This window comes from Accipiter gentilis, chromosome 10, assembly GCF_929443795.1.
Source record: "Accipiter gentilis chromosome 10, bAccGen1.1, whole genome shotgun sequence".
Taxonomy (NCBI): Eukaryota; Metazoa; Chordata; class Aves; order Accipitriformes; family Accipitridae; genus Astur; species Astur gentilis.
In genome coordinates this window covers 26776108-26791858 of record NC_064889.1, presented here as the reverse complement: position 1 = coordinate 26791858, position 15751 = coordinate 26776108, and the positions used below count along the sequence as shown (strand labels likewise).

Here is a 15751-nt window from a genome sequence, read left to right as displayed (position 1 = left end):
AATTTCATACATCTCTGGGTGAGCTGTATGTGACAATTAAAATTTCATCATAGTTCTTGTTAAATGCTGGAAGAAGGATTTCACAATATTCTTTTGGTGCTGTCACAATCCCATGTCATTATCCATTTTGGATCCCCTGGGAGGAAAGTGGAAGCAGCACTTATCACTGATCTATTTTGCCATTTGGGCCACAGCTAAGACAAAGCTACAGATGCATCAAAATGTGTGGCTTGTGTCAAAAGAATACTGAAAACAAAAATGAGTAAACAAAAATTGTATCAAAACATTTCATTTGGGCACTTTTAAAAGAAAACATTTTGTTCTTTCATTTCATAATGACATTTCGGGCACTAAACTTTAAGTGAAGATGCTCAAAAATGCAAGCAAAAGTTTGTTTCTTCCCAAGCTTTTTTTTTTTGTTTTTTTAAATACATAAAAATCCTTTTGTTTTGCTTAAACAAAATTTGTCTGCTTTGGCCTGAAACTGTTTTTTTGAGATGGGGGGTGATTCTGGTCTGCTGAGAGAAGAGTCTTCTACACACATATGTGTATTTATGAAACACACCTATGAAAGAGAAAACCAAACAATTTCTCTATTATGTGAGTAGAATGGCAGCCAAGCATGGATAAAGCCACTGGGACACAATGTGTGTGTCCAAAGTCTACTCATTTCCAAAGTACATCCTGCTCCCCTGTGTACATCTCTTTCAGTATCAGTTATCTTCCAGACCGGTCAACTCAAAGCATTTTTTGATCCAGCAAACCTCTTCTACCCCAGCCACACAGGTTAGCAACATCCAGATCAACATTTTTCTCAGATTAAGAAAACTGGGACAATTGGGATATTAACTGCTTCCTCCTTGCATTGCACATTCCAGAGATCTGTACAGTCTGGAGGTGGGAGAAGATCTTTCAAAATATGTGGCTTTTGGAAAGTGCTGTCGTAGTGGACAACTTTCTAAATCTCACTTTCTTCAAAGACTTCCTCAGTTGTCTCTCCAGTGGTGACTTCTCCTTCGCTGCTGTCTGACATGCTTGCCCATGGATGAGACAGGAGGGCACAGCCTGGCTCTGGGCTGAGATTTGTCCTCTGCTGCACTAGCACCTGCTGGAGCTGCATGCCCCAGGGCTCGCTTGCCTCCAGGCACAGAGTGGTGTTTGCTGCCGAGGTGCTGTTTTTTCGTTTCTGTGAACATTTCCTCAGGTATTTTATGTTTTCCCCTAGAAAGCAGGGTTTACAGCCAAAGGGGTCTCCCAGCAGGAAGCGGGACCACTGCTTCTGGAGCTCTGCTTTCACCTGTGGGGAGAAGAAAACAGTCTGTCCACAGTGATGTCTTGTGACTACCCTGCAGTCCACTAGCCCAAATGCTAGTTGTAAATGAGAAGGACTGTGGAAGTGCTGAGCTTCCTGCCCCTTTGAGGTGCACCTCACACCTGGTGAGGTCCTTGTAGTGTAGAAACAAACTTGTTTGCTAAGGTGAAGCTAAGGGTCTACCCTCTTCACTCTAACTTGGGAAAGTTTTTCCTGAATCTCTGATACACTGTGATCCTAATGCATATGTGTGGGAGAGCTCAAGTGACTTTCATGTTTACAGTCTGATGAAGTGAGGAGGAGAAAAGCCCAAGGGCTGTGGAAATGAGGACCATGCAGCTTTGCCAGACTGTTGTGCTTGGGTATCTGGTTTGTTTTGTTAAAGCTTTTTATCTGGCACCCTGCCTTAAATCCTCAGCACTGAGTGTCCTGCTGCCTGCATCACCTGAGCAAGTGCTGCAGATGGAGGGCAGGCTCCAGGCCCACACAGAGGCACAGGATGTGCCCTTGCTCTAACGAGCAGGCCCTTCGGCCTGAAAGCTCAGCTAGACCCGGAGGTAGAAGGCCAAAAGAGTAACTTTTAACTGCTAGTGAGAGATGCTAGCAGTTCTGTGCCCTTCATAAATGTTAGACAAGTACTTCTGTATTGCAGACAAGTGCCAGCTCTCTTTTTTCTTTAAGTAGTTATGAAATTGCTCCAGGTTTCCTTGTTAAATATCAGGAACATATGGCCTACCTTTTGTATAAAGCCCACGTTGTTTGTTTCACTGGTGCCTTTAAGAAGGTGTCCAAATTCATGTACCTGTGTCAGTGTAGTGTATACCATGCCAGCTGGCTGTGCCAGGCTCCTAAGTGCTATTGACACTGGATATGTGTCTTTATTGCAAGTAGCGGAGGTCTGCAGCTGGACCAAATATAAGTGAGCTACAGACAGTGAGATTCAACTTAGAAAACATTTAAAATTAAGTGAGATTAATTCCACAGCCTACATAGCATCGTTTTCTGAGGTAGCTTGTAGCAAGTCAATAAGGCAAAGGCAGCATGCAGCTGTGATGGTGATGAAGACACTGGGTTGTATAGGCAGGAGCAGAGCCAGTAGATCAAGAGAAGTGATTATTCTCCTTTGCTCAGTAACTGTTAGACTACCTCTACACACTGCATCTAATTTTGGGCCCCCAGTACAAACTCTGTTGATAAGCTTGAACTTAGCAGCAGAGATCAGGACTGGAGCACTTGCCCTATCAAGAGAGCTGAGTGAATGGGGCTCGTTCATGCTGAAGGCCTAAATACTGCCTATGAGGAGATCATGGAGGATATGGAGCCAGGCGCTCTACAGAGGTGTTTGGTAGGACACAAGGGACAGTGATCATAAATTGAAATCAATAGGGGAACTTCTAAGAGAATATATGGAAAAGATGTTTCTTCCTGAGTACAGTGAAGCACTGGAACAGAAGACCAGAGAGGTGGTGGAACCTCTGTCCTTGGTGGGGTTCAGTCCTCAGCTGGACAAAATCCCAAGCAACTTGATCTGAATTCAGTCTTCACCCTACATTGGGCAGGAGGTTAGCTTTCTCTGCTGTCATCTCCTTGCATAAGAGTCATCACTGATCTGCCTAAATCTGGGCACAGAGCAAACTGAACCCCCACCTGTCCCTTGAGGCATAGCAGGAGACAACTTCTAGATAAGGAATTCCCTCACATCAATTTTAGGGATGTCCTGAGCAGTGCATGCAAGAAATTATTTTTTCAACATGTTGCTGTCTAAGATATTAAAGTACCCCAGATTCAGTCCCTTCACATGGACTTTAGGGGTAAACTAAGAGAGGGTTTAGCCTGGCCAAACATGAAGTCTGGGATTCCAGCTGATTAAGAGAGTGGGGTTTAGGTGGCTGACCATAAGCCTCTACTGGTATTTCAGTCACCCCAGGGTATCCATACCTACACAGTGCTATAGCCACTCAGGGTTCAGTGGAAACACTTTGCATTTGAATCCCGAAACTGTGAGATGTCTTGCTGTTCTCTTCATAAAAAACAATTATATCTGTTCAAAAGAATGCACACGTGCTCTTGAATAAGCAGAGCTAGTCAGTGTGTTCATCCTTCTTGGTGTCATTGATATACTTTACTAATCAACTAAAAACTTTTCTCATAGCATTGTCTCTTACCTCTCCATTAGCAAAGCAATATAAAACTGCTACAAAAAAACCCTGTAAGAGAAAGACAGTAAGAGGAAAAAGTTAGAGTGTACAGGAAATAACCTGAAGTTTTAGAAATGACATTAACGTTAAAGCCATAAGTATAAGCAGTGTTTCTTACTTTCCAAAAAGGAAAGTAGTTGCCTGTATGTACTTATCTTTGAAGTACCCATTAACTTGTTTCATATGGTGCCTTAGCAAATGTGGGGCACATTTGGTGCAGATGCTGAAGAACAGAGACTATACAACCCAGTTTCATCTTCCATGTTATCTTCTTTTTGCTACCACATAAGATTTTCTTTCAAACTACTGCGGTTTTACTGTGACTGCTGCTATTTCTAAATATGGCAAAACAAAAAAAATGCAACTTGGGGTTTCATATTATCCATGTACTTGTTTGAATTTGTGAATGAGACTGCTGAGAAGGATCTCATTTGGGTGCTTTTAAAAAATTAGTGATGTATTAAGTGATTAGTGCTATTTTAAGTCTCAGCTGTATTGTTATGGCTATCTTGAATTGCCATTTTTCCTTTGAAATTGATTTAAATAAACACCTTTAAAAAAAAAAAAAAATCCTAGAGATGAAACTTGTTTTAAATGAACGCCAAAATTACTCTTTCCATTTTCCTTCTCTCTGTCTGTATCTGATCTCAGATAAAAACAGCTTACATTCATGCACCTCAGCCTAACAGTCTGGCACAGATATGCAGATTTATTACCATTGCTTCAGGAAATGCATTTCTCTGGTATGTCTAAAAACATCTATGACACAAGTTCTGATGAAGAGAATAAATACTGTTGACTATCAGTCCCAAGGCAATGGTCGTAACACAAGTAAAAAAGTGTCATAACCATATATAATGCAGCTGACATAATTCAATTGTTTTCACACTCATACTTTTCCAGAAATGTTTCTGGTTTTCTCAGACAAAAGCTTAAAAATAAATTCACATACACAGCAGCTTCAGTATTTTTTTATTGTATCTAGCATTAACCGATAGCATTTTGAGCCTACTGTTAATTTTCTAGCAATCTGGAAAGGTTTGAAGCCATTAATTCCTTAAGCATATGTGCAGTAAGTATGAAAAAGAACAGTTTATCTGCCACACCAGTAGAAAGAGGGGCAGGAGAAATAGCAATCACAACTGCTTTTTCTGGGTACTTTGTTTCTGCTATATTTCATGCTTTACTTGGGTTATCGTTGCAAGATATAGGTAATTTTGATATGTCATTTATCAATGTAACTTTTAAATAATACTCTGTATCTGAATTATTTCACAGAGATATGCAAAAAAAAAATTACAAAATGCTGTGTTCATTAGAGTTCATGATAGATATTTTATTACGCGGATAAATTTTAGCATAGTAGTTACAGAAGATTCAGAAACCATGGAGAGAGGTTCTGATAGATAAATAGGAATTTAATAGCTTAAAAAGCAGCTTTTCATGCAGAACTGCTTCTGCACCTGGAGATAGTTCTCTTTTTCAGGTAGAAAGTCCATGAAAATGTCTCTACTGGGTAGTTTTTTTGTGTTCTGAGTATGAGCTCTAAATTTGGTCTCACAGGCACCACAAACAGAAATAGGATCAAAACTACACAGTGCTGTTAAGTCCTGTGACTGCTAAGTTTGATGATACCCCCTGCCAGAAATGTAGGAACTGACCGGATTAGGAGAGCACTTTGTGAATACTAGTAGCACCCCTTTGTTGAATGTAAGTTTGTAAATCCCTATGTGAATTTAGTTCACTGCTGCTGCAAGATCGGAACAGGCAGTGACAGGCAGAAACACTCAAATCACACCAGAAGATGGAAAATTCAGTTGATTATTCATGTTTGATGTTCATTTTATATTCTGATTTCTTTAATGCTTCCTCATATTCACTTTTTTTTGCAATACATGGAACTTCATACTTAGAAATCTTTCCTGTATGCCGTGACTTCTAAGACATACATCTTTAAAATTTTGACAGGAAAAAGAAGAACCAGAAATTCAGAACAAATGTTCATTAGCATAATAACCAATAGGAAAGAATAGATGCATGTGTAAGCTTCACAACTGTTCTTCAGTTCTATTGACAATGGCAACATGATAAATTACTCATTTAATAACAGGATTTTATTCACCAGAAACCTGTATTTTTCCTGTGGCTAACAGTTTGCATGCAGCAGTGAGCCAAAATCTTTAGATTGCTTCACTTTCTAAAGTAAAGAAGCATCATATCTACAGCAGAACTCACATTTAGAATTTGATTTTGTGCTCCTTGAAAATGTTTGAGTTAAAACCTCCAGATGAGATCCCAGGGGTAATTGTTTTTCTTTAACAGAACAGTTTAACTGCTTTTTAAAAATACTAAGAAGATTTACAGACTAAACAAATGTAGTTGTGTACAGTTTACATGCTTTTTTGCTAATCCCTTCACAAATAATGCTGTAGCTAAAAAAGAGAATCTGCAATAAACATTGTCTAAAATCTTTGAGTATTTTGAAAAGAAGTTTTTCTTCTAAAACGTGCCATGTAGCTGAGCGTGTGCATGTTCCTTTAAAAGGAATGAAGTTTGTGTTTTCTAGCAGGGATGAGTCTATATCAGATTTCTTTGTACAAGCCAGTAAATAAAATTTTCACTTAAAATGATTCTGCGTTTCTTAAAATAACATCTAGTGACTGCAACCTCTCCAAGTAAGGATATGTCTAACTGAGGAACATGTAACTCAACACCATGTCAGCAGTCCCCCTTAGGGTGGTGGCTCTGCATGAACTCCCTTCTGCCTGCCTGGATATTTCTCCCCTCAAGCTGTAGTGGAAATTTTTAATTGGAGCTTCAATAACAGTGTCAAAGCACTGATGCATACATACGCCAGAGCACTGGTGCATACAGACAGGTTAAAAACAAGGATCACTGTAAATTGTGGGAAAAGTGCAATAAAGCTTTGATGAATTTATGTCAGACTGTAGAAGAGGGCAGACGTATGTCGAAGTAGTGAGTTAGTGAGTAGTAAGGACTTCTAGCCAGAGATATTACTGGCTACCTCATTAAAGAAAGGAGACCTGGAAACTGCTGTCCTGTCTCACCAAGAAGGTCAAGGCAGGAAGATAAGGGTAAAGGACAACTTTGCTAAGCAGGTAGTTTAACAGGAGTACTACCTGAAAGAGTCATTACTCGGCAACTTCAGAATACAGATTGAAGCAGACAGCAATGCTTTGTGCCTGCAGAATGACTGGTGTGTCCAGTTCTTAATCTTTGTAAACTAGAGAGTAAATAGTTACAGTGAAACACATGTATACTTGTGCATAAGCAGCTATCTGAAAATCACCATTTAGTTGTAGTAACAGCTCACTGTGGAATTTGGACTATTTAGGATTGACCATCATAATGGACTGTGGCTCCTTCACACCTTCGTACTTGCAGCCAAGGTATGAGGGCACAGACCTGCCAGAGCTGCACTCTCATTCTGTCACTACCCCAAGTTTCTGCCTACTTACATGCTACTAAGGCAGGGTGACTGAAGGGGAGTCAAGTGCATAAACATCTCTAAAACACCCTGCTGACTGTATAGGTGAGAAACTTCTTTTCCACCTGCAGATGCTAGTCCATCTATCTGTTCCACCCAAGTGAGTGCTCTGACAAGTTTTCTCTTAGCTCTAGAAATTTGTTCATGAGTACAGTACTTTTTGTGAGTGCGCATGTAGGAGGCCATAGTGTCACTTTGCAGATAAGGTGAATGAGCACATCCTTTAGGGAAATGGAGCCCAGTGATTACCAGGAGGAAAAACAGCTCCCCGTAGAGACATGGGAGTAGGTATGAGACACAGGTTTACAGGTCTTGACCTTGCCAGACTTAAATCTCAGGAACCATGGGAGGAAAATGTGGAGATGATCTTTTTATTGCTGCGAAAAAATACCAAAAGGCCTTCAACCAGTAGGAACATGGCAAATAGAAGAATTTAAGGGTTAGGAAACTATATTCAGGGGGACCTAAATGCTGTGACCCAAGGTTGAATACTCAGGCCTACACAAGTGCAATTTTTCTCAAGTGTCAAGTGCTAAGCTCCTGTATATACTGAATAGTGTGGATGATGGGGCACTGGGCACCTATACTGGGACTCACAATAGTCCAGTAACTGGAAGCTGAAATGCAAAGCAACAAAGAAAAAAAAAAAAAGACAAAGCAGAAAATGCAACTGCTTCAGTTATTCCTTGCATGAACTTAGGCACCTGTGTTAAGGACCCAGCTATAGTCAGTGGGTCAATGTGCTTTTCTTCAAAGGAGGAGAAGCTGGTTGTTGTGATATATCCCATATTTTCCTCAACAACCTGGAAGTATGAGAAATACCTAGTGCCTCACCACAGGCACAGCCATGCCCTAAAGTAGTCACCCACCTACCAGCCTCTCTGGGTAGAGGTATATCTGCGCCTTCTCTTGAATCAAGGCAGGTTAATATGGACTACTGCAATGTCTCATGAGGCCATGAGTTGAAGTAAAGGATAAGTAAGGCAAGTGCTGAGATGTTCTATTCCCTGCTCCTCTGATTACTTTCATTTTCTGTTACCTTTTTAAATCTACAGTTATTTAATGTAAATGGTATTAACACTGAGGGGCAGGTGCCGAGGTCTCAAAGTGTCCCTTTCCCAGCCAGCTGCTCTAACCACTAAGCCACAGATCTAGATTCTCTTTCATCCTCCTTCCTCTCATTTCATTTTGCATCTTTGGTTGCTGGCTTACACAGCTTTGTTTGGGGACTTCCCTGGAACAGGTTAAACCATCTCCTAGCTGGGGCCTGTGTTGTCTCTGTTTCCCAGAACAGTGCACTAACCAGGGGCCTAGTGTGAAAAAGCAGAGTTTTTTACTCATGCCTTTTCACCGAATTCATGGTGGATTTCTATGTTTCACTTCTGATGCATTAAGTGCTTTGTTAAATTTATACTTAAACCCATGAAAGAGACAGAAGCCCCAAACTGAAATCCTCAAAAGGGTATCCCAGGCGACATCTTTGATGCCTATATGTGAGCTATGGAGGCCTGAAGTATGTAGGTGTGATTTTGGCATAAAAAATGTCTTTTGAGTTTTTCTCTAGGCTTGGCATGGAGGCATGGAAGTACCTCTGTTACAACTGCTGAACAGCACACAACTGAGGTGAGTCATGGCCCTGACTAGTTTTTTGTACAAGATGTATTTTCAGTGCACTTGCTCAAGGGCATTAGTCTGGTTGGTGTACCCAGAGTGTGTCCTCTAGGCTGGAACCACACACAAAGCAGTTCCTGTTTATCCTTCACATGCTTCTCCTCACAACAAATGTTTTAATTCTGCTTGTTGTTCTCACAGTATTCAGACCTGCATCTCCTTTCATCAAACTTCCCCAAATGCCATGTAGTCTACATTCAACTTCTTTTGGAAAAAGTCCTAAAAGGAAGGACTGCCCCACAGGCCTGCTGTGTCAGTGATGTGTCAGTCATGAACTGACTGCACCAACTACCCAAGCTAAAGTGAAGCTGATCCTTGTATCTCCTGGTACAGATTCTTGACTGTTTTTTGTTTGTACAGTGGCACGACAACAAGGTCACCGTGGTGTGTTTGAAGTATGCTGGACGTGTACTATGCACTGAAAAAGATGAGTCCAGAACCAACTCTCTCCTCAGTGTGACTGCAAAGTCATCAGATCACCTGAAAATCTTATTTTAAAAAGCCATCCAATGCTTCATAGGAATTAACTTATGTGAAACACATATTTTGAATAGACCACTTTAATCCTGTTTTCAGAACAGGGTTCTGTGACGAACTGTCATCCAGTACCAGAGAAACAGGACACACTGCTTCTGAAGAAGTCAGATTCCTTTTTTGTTCTTTGAGACTAGGATATTTTGAATATGCAGTTTGTGAATGTTTTATCTTGTCACTGTAGTGGTGTATTTAGAGACATTATAGGTTGGAGCATAATATTAAGTAAGAATATTGTATATCTGTGGTATCTATAGGTGAGCAACATATATATGTGGATCTATGAGCCCTAAAACCAGTACTTGCAAAACAGTACTTACATGAAATGAGCTCATTGTCAGCTGAATGAAAACTCTTATATGTCTTGAAAGTCCTTCCACCTGTTCATCAGTGATGAAGGTAAATATAAATTCATGGATCCCCAACAATGGAATCAGCACAAGTGTAGATCTTGCCAATCTTAAAAAGAAAATGTTTGATTCTAGTATTTTTTCAACATCCTTGGTGCAAAAATCAAAAATTCAGCTACAGAGAAATCATTCCAGAAATATTCCCTTAATATTCTGACACTGGAATGGACAAATTTTCAGATACGAATTTTGGAACACACTATCAGAAAAGTCTGTACAGGCAGAAATCTTGGCTTTGGGTTTAAGGTGAAAAGTTAGGGACAAAAAATCGAGCAGGAAGGCCACTATCATCAAACTTATGCTGCTAGGTAACAGAAAAATATTTACATAGCTAAATATGAGTGATCTCTTAACAGGATTCCTAGACTTCCTATCACTGCTGAAAACTCTATGTAGCTGCATAGAAATTTTCTGCAGTACTGTCACCAGTTGTCTACTTTTTAAAAGATACAATGAGAATAATTTTTGTGGAAGAGACTCTTCTTTAACAAGTCTGAGAACATGTTTGCATGGATGAAAAAAGACATCTCAAAAGAAAGTGAGTTCTGAGGAAGACTTGCAATGTAAGCAATAGCTTGAATCTTTGAAAGTTTAGCAAAATTATAAGCAGTAGAAAAGAGAATATAACACAAAACATTAGCCAGTGTTAAATACAGGCACTGCTGTCTTTGACTATCATCACAACAATCTTCTTATAGCAATCTGGAGAATATAGTTGAGATCTTTTGGACCTCGAATGTTGAAGGAAAATGGAAACATGCTTCTTGTTAGGGATTTAATACAGCCCTGTTAGACAATAAAATAATTCATCTTAGTAAGGCAGGACTGTAGTAGCAGACAGTGATTCACAACGTTTTGATTAAAGATACTAAAAACTGGAAAGAACTGGGATGTGGAAAGCAGTTAACAAATCCTCTGGTTTCCATTAATTTAAGTGCAGTTTTCACTGCACATTTAGCTCCTTTCAGAGCAGCCTGCCCTTGCTGTTCCCACAAAGTGGGAAGATGTTTCTGCAAAGGACAACTCCAGGACTTTATGTAAGACATAATATACCATTAAGACTCTGGCCAAGAGAGCACACACCAGGGCCTGGAAGACTGCAGGCTAAGAATAGTTTTCTGATTTGGGTTTACAAGAAGAGCAGGGACATTCTTGAGTCAACAATGTCTGTGTCTGTGAAAAAGGGCAGATCATAAATGCTAATGTCACTTATGAATGTCCCACAAATCTTCTACACCTTCTTTTCTTTGGGGGACCTTTTGTCACACTCAAGGAAAAAATGTGTCACAGAAGTAGAGGCCACAGCTGTACAGTGAGGATTCCTGAGAGCAGTGATCCTAACACATTGCAAATCCTTGAGAAAATGCCCATATTTCTCAGCACACAGGCACTGACCTGCCTTTACCTCTTAGATAAGAAAATGTTTGTGGAGCCTGCTTCCCCACATGGCTTTTCTATAGCATACTCTGAGTATCTGTTACACCTGGTGGTGGTAGGCAAATGTATAATCTGCAAGGGCAAACTGGCAGCCTGCTGATGTTGCGAGAAAAAAGGAAAGGGCTAGGACTTCTTTTCTTTTTTTTATTACATACCTGTATTTGTAGTCATGAAAGCTCATTTGCTGAGCTTTTAGTTTGGAAATCAGCATCCTGAGAATTTTTAGGAAGATGCCAAAGTTAACCTTGAAAGAAAATATATAGGGGTTACTTACAATAAATGCTATGACATTACTCATATAGCTATTAAAGAAATGCAAAATTGATATTAAACTCTTGTAAAACCTGTCACCAAATAAGCAGAATGCAGTTGTGATCAGGTCGGAACAGAAGCAGGTTATTACCACAGATGCAGCAGATAGCACAGAGCAGCAGTTACAGACTGCTGGTATGAACTCTTTTCAAATGAGGCAGTTAACAGAGTTTATACACCTTTAGGCCACACAACTCTTCACCAAACCATGACAGGTAAGGAGGATGTGGTAAAACCCAGCAGTGATTACAATTCTTCAGATAAAGAGGCTCTAGACAGCCAGACAAGGAACCCCTGGGCATTCTTTTATGAATAATTCACTCCTTTGTTAATTAAATTGTGCCGACATGGCCAAGACCCATCTGCAAATATTTCTTTTCTGAGGCCTGCAAATGCCTATGAGTTGTTAACTATTTCACTTCCGTAAACCAAAAGCACTATGCAAAAAAGTTATTTAGGTTGCAAAGTTGAGAAACAGCATTGCTTTATTCAGCCTGATTTACGTATACATTATAATACATGATCTTCCAGTACAAAATTACATTCTAATTTTAACACAGAACACTGCTTCCTAATTTTGAGGATGAACAACTATTCAGGACTACTTTTCCTGTCTTCTTTTGATGTGTAGGTATTACTGCTGGAACCCTAGTTCTTGTTCTGTGTAAAGAATCAAACACTTTTCATGCTGTTCTCAAATGTGCACAGATGTATCTTTAAAACATCACAGGGTGATAAGTGGATATTATTCCTTTAAAAAAACCTCCAAAACCAAAAAAAAAAAATTAAAGCATAGATAGATGGAGGCAAAAAGTGTAAGATCTCACCAGTTAGAGGTGATTTGATTTGATTTTGCAGAGCAATTAGCATCAAGATTATGTTACTGAGAGTATCATACTTGTTACTGTAGCTGCAACTGGAAGTGCTCAACCCTTACCCCATTGGCTGTCTGCACATTCAGAAAGCAAAAACCAGAAGACAGTAGCCAGTTGTGATATTTTGCCTAGCATTGTGTATGAACTTCAGGACAGAGACAGAGTTGGAAAGCAATTTTCTGAGACAGCATTGAATTACCTTAGCTCAGGATCATCCTTTTTCCTCATGAAGCACCCTCTTGTCATTTACACATCTCTGTTACTAAAGTGCATGTCTTGCAGACTGTACTCTCCTGTTTTATTCTGCAGCAATAGTTCATCTTGTGGTCATCTCTTTGGACAAGTTAGGGGACATATAGATGTGCACATGTACAAGAGGGGGTGAGTTACCTTTAAATGGATGACTCTATTGGTCTTTCCTAACTTTTAGAATTTGACTTCTCCTTTTACTATAATTTTTTGGTTTTACAAATACAAATAATTCATCATAGTCAACACTGTAAGACTCTTCAAAAGTAGAGCTAGTGAACATTTTCCATCCAAACTTACTTTTGTCTGGAACATTCGGTTTATTCTAAAAATGATTTTCCATTATGAACTTCTGCTTTTCATAGAAAACACTAAAACCTCATTGAAAATTACTGATATAAGATTGAAATATTTTTACTCTTGATGTTTCATAGAAAAGACAGAATTTTCACTAGAACATGGAAACTAAATCACAAAAATCACAGAATGATTAAGGTTGGCAAGGACCTCTGGAGGTCACCTTGTCTAACTGTCCTGCTCAAGCAGGGCCACCTAGAGCAGGTTTGCCAGGACCATGTCCAGATGGCTTTTGAATAACTCCAAGGATGGAGATTCCACAACCTCTCCAGGCAATCTGTGCCAGTGCTAGGTCACCCTCACAGTGAAAAAGCATTTCCTGATATTCAGAGGAAACCTCCTGTTTCAGTTTGTGCCCATTGCATCTGGTCCTGTCACTGGGCACCACTGCAAAGAGCCTGACTCTATCCTCTTTGCACCCTCCCTTCAGGTATTTATGTACATTGATGAGATCCCCTTGAGCCTTTTCTTCTCCAGGCTGAATAGTCCTGGCTCTCTCAGCCTTTCCTCATGGGAGAGATGCTCCAGTCCCTTAATCATCCTTGTGGCCCTTTGTTGGTCTCTCCCCAGTATGTCTATGCCTTTCTTGTACTGGAAAGCCTAGAAATGGACGCAGCACTCTAGGTGTGGCCTCACCAGTGCTGAGCAGAAGGGAAGGATCATGTCTCTCGACCTGCTGGCAATGCTCTGTCTAAGGCAGCCCAGGATACCATTCACCTTCTTTCCTACACAAGGGCACATTGTTGGCTTATGGTCAACTTGGTGTTCACCAGGACCCCCAAGTCCTTTTCTGCAAGGCTGCTTTCCAGCTGGGCAGACCCCAGCATATACTGGCGCCTGGGATTGTACCTCCTCAGCTGCAGGACTTTGCACTTTCCATGTTGAAATTCATGAGGTTCCTGTCAGCTCATTTCTCCAGTCTGGAAAGGTCATTCTGGATGGCAGCACAACCCTCCAGCATGTCAGCCACTCCAAGTTTGGTGTCACCTGCAAACTTGCTGAGAGTATACTCTGCCCCATTGTCCAGATCATCAATGAAGATGTTAGATAGGATCAGACCCAGCACTGGGTGCACTGCTAGTTACTGGCCTCCAACTAGACTTCGTGCCACCTTCTGGGCCTGGCCATTCAGAGAATTTTCAGTCCACCTCATTGTCTGCTCATCCAACCCATGCATTGGCTACAATGGCTATGCCATGGTCCCTAAGTCAGTCATTTTGAAGGTCTAAACAGGGTGATCCTATCATAAGTACTGATATTATGAAAATTATCTCCTACCTCACATTAAAAATGTAAAACTATTTAGTAGCAGCCTGGGATTACAGTTAGAAACAGCCATTTCAATATAAAATCTAAAATGTTAGCTATGTCAAGAACTCTAGTACTTAATTTCTTACCTAATATGGGACAAAGAAACCAAAATGGTACATGGAGTTTTTAAGATCAGTGTTAAGAACTACATCTGTCATAGTCTCTTCCAGTTCTCCACCACCAAACTCAGATAATGACTATCTTTTTGAAGTACTCTGAAATTTCTGGATGGCAATAATATACATAAAACTGAGGTGCCATCATTCTTTTCCAGGCTGTCTGTAGATGAGTAGAGCTCCTCAGGAAATAGCGACATACAAGCTAGCATGGTGCTTTCTTTGTGACTCTTTTCATTATATTTTAAATGAAACAGGACTGTGGAATAAGGTTCAACAAGATCAAAAAAAGAAATACGAACTTTACATTTCTGATGTTTCACAAGATAAAGGTTAGGAACTTTTGGCCTGTACACCAACTTATACCCTATGAGGACAAGGTCCAGCTGCAGTACCTGGCTTTTATAGTCCATGCATAACCATCATTAGGTAGTGCCGACGCATATTTCACCAGTGGATTTTAGATAATTTTGCTGAATTATATTCAAGAACAGGATATTGAGAACATCCTGCCTGGTTATTACATGATCTCACTCTGGGTCTCTAACCCCTTCATTTCTGCCCACTATGTATTTCTCTTGCCTCCATACTGTGTCTGTCCCTCTATTCAATTAATCTTGCTGAGCATCCTCTTAATTCCTCTTCACCACTCTTTGCTCCTTCTTCTTCCCCATTTGTAGTCCCATCTGATGTCCATTATCTTGCAATCTGATATCATCCCTTTTGCTTAACCTTTCAATTTCAGTTCTCATTGATTCTTTCCCTGCCTTTCCCGTAGTATCAGTGGTGGAGTCACACTGATGTTGATCAAGCTACAGAAGGAATCTCCCCACATTCAGCTCCACTGCTGGCCACTGTCATGTACACTGGCAAACTGGATTCTGTGATATCAGGTCTGCACATATATTTCCTGTTTGCCTTAGGAGTAATTTCCAAGTAAAGGTCACTCAGTATGATCCTGAGGAACAATCACGGACAGAATGTTCTGCAATGTAACAGCAATGGGAGGTCTTAGTGACAGTTATTCAGAAAGTTTACAGCCCCTTCTAAAATAAGTGTTGATATCAAAACACACAAGAAGCAATGGGTGAAGATTTGTGAGTTCCTTCACCACTTCAAGGACTCAATACTACAAGACTCAACAGACAGGCAATTACGTTTAAGAAAACCATCCCAGGAAGAAGCTGAGCCTGGTCCTCTGTACACGTTGCTGGGAGGTGAAACAGCTTCAACTGTCCTCTAGGTGCTGCTTGCTTTTCTGTAGAAAGATGTCCATGAAGTCTAACTGATAATGCTGTATCTTTTAGACTTTTTCTGTATTTTCTAATACTTAATGACTATAAGCACTGGTAATGATCAGAGGCTACATGCTTAGAATAAATTAAACTGCTGGGGTTATTTATATCTGTGAAATAACACCGAGGCAGAAGATTCCCAAATGTAATATAAAAAAGCGGGGAT

General features: G+C 40.2%; 1 protein-coding gene across 1 annotated transcript in view; it reads right to left on the bottom strand.

Annotated features, from left to right (window-relative positions):
* Positions 1-921: 921 nt before the first annotated feature.
* GLP2R (glucagon like peptide 2 receptor) overlaps positions 922-15751 on the bottom strand; it is a 45699-nt gene continuing 30869 nt past the window's right edge. The window contains exons 11-14 of the mRNA XM_049812594.1: positions 11226-11314; positions 9544-9682; positions 3478-3519; positions 922-1297 (exon numbers count right to left, since the gene is read on the bottom strand). Of these exons, the coding sequence (XP_049668551.1) occupies positions 959-1297; positions 3478-3519; positions 9544-9682; positions 11226-11314 (609 nt within the window). The 3' untranslated portion in view covers positions 922-958. The remainder of the gene's footprint in view (positions 1298-3477; positions 3520-9543; positions 9683-11225; positions 11315-15751) is intronic.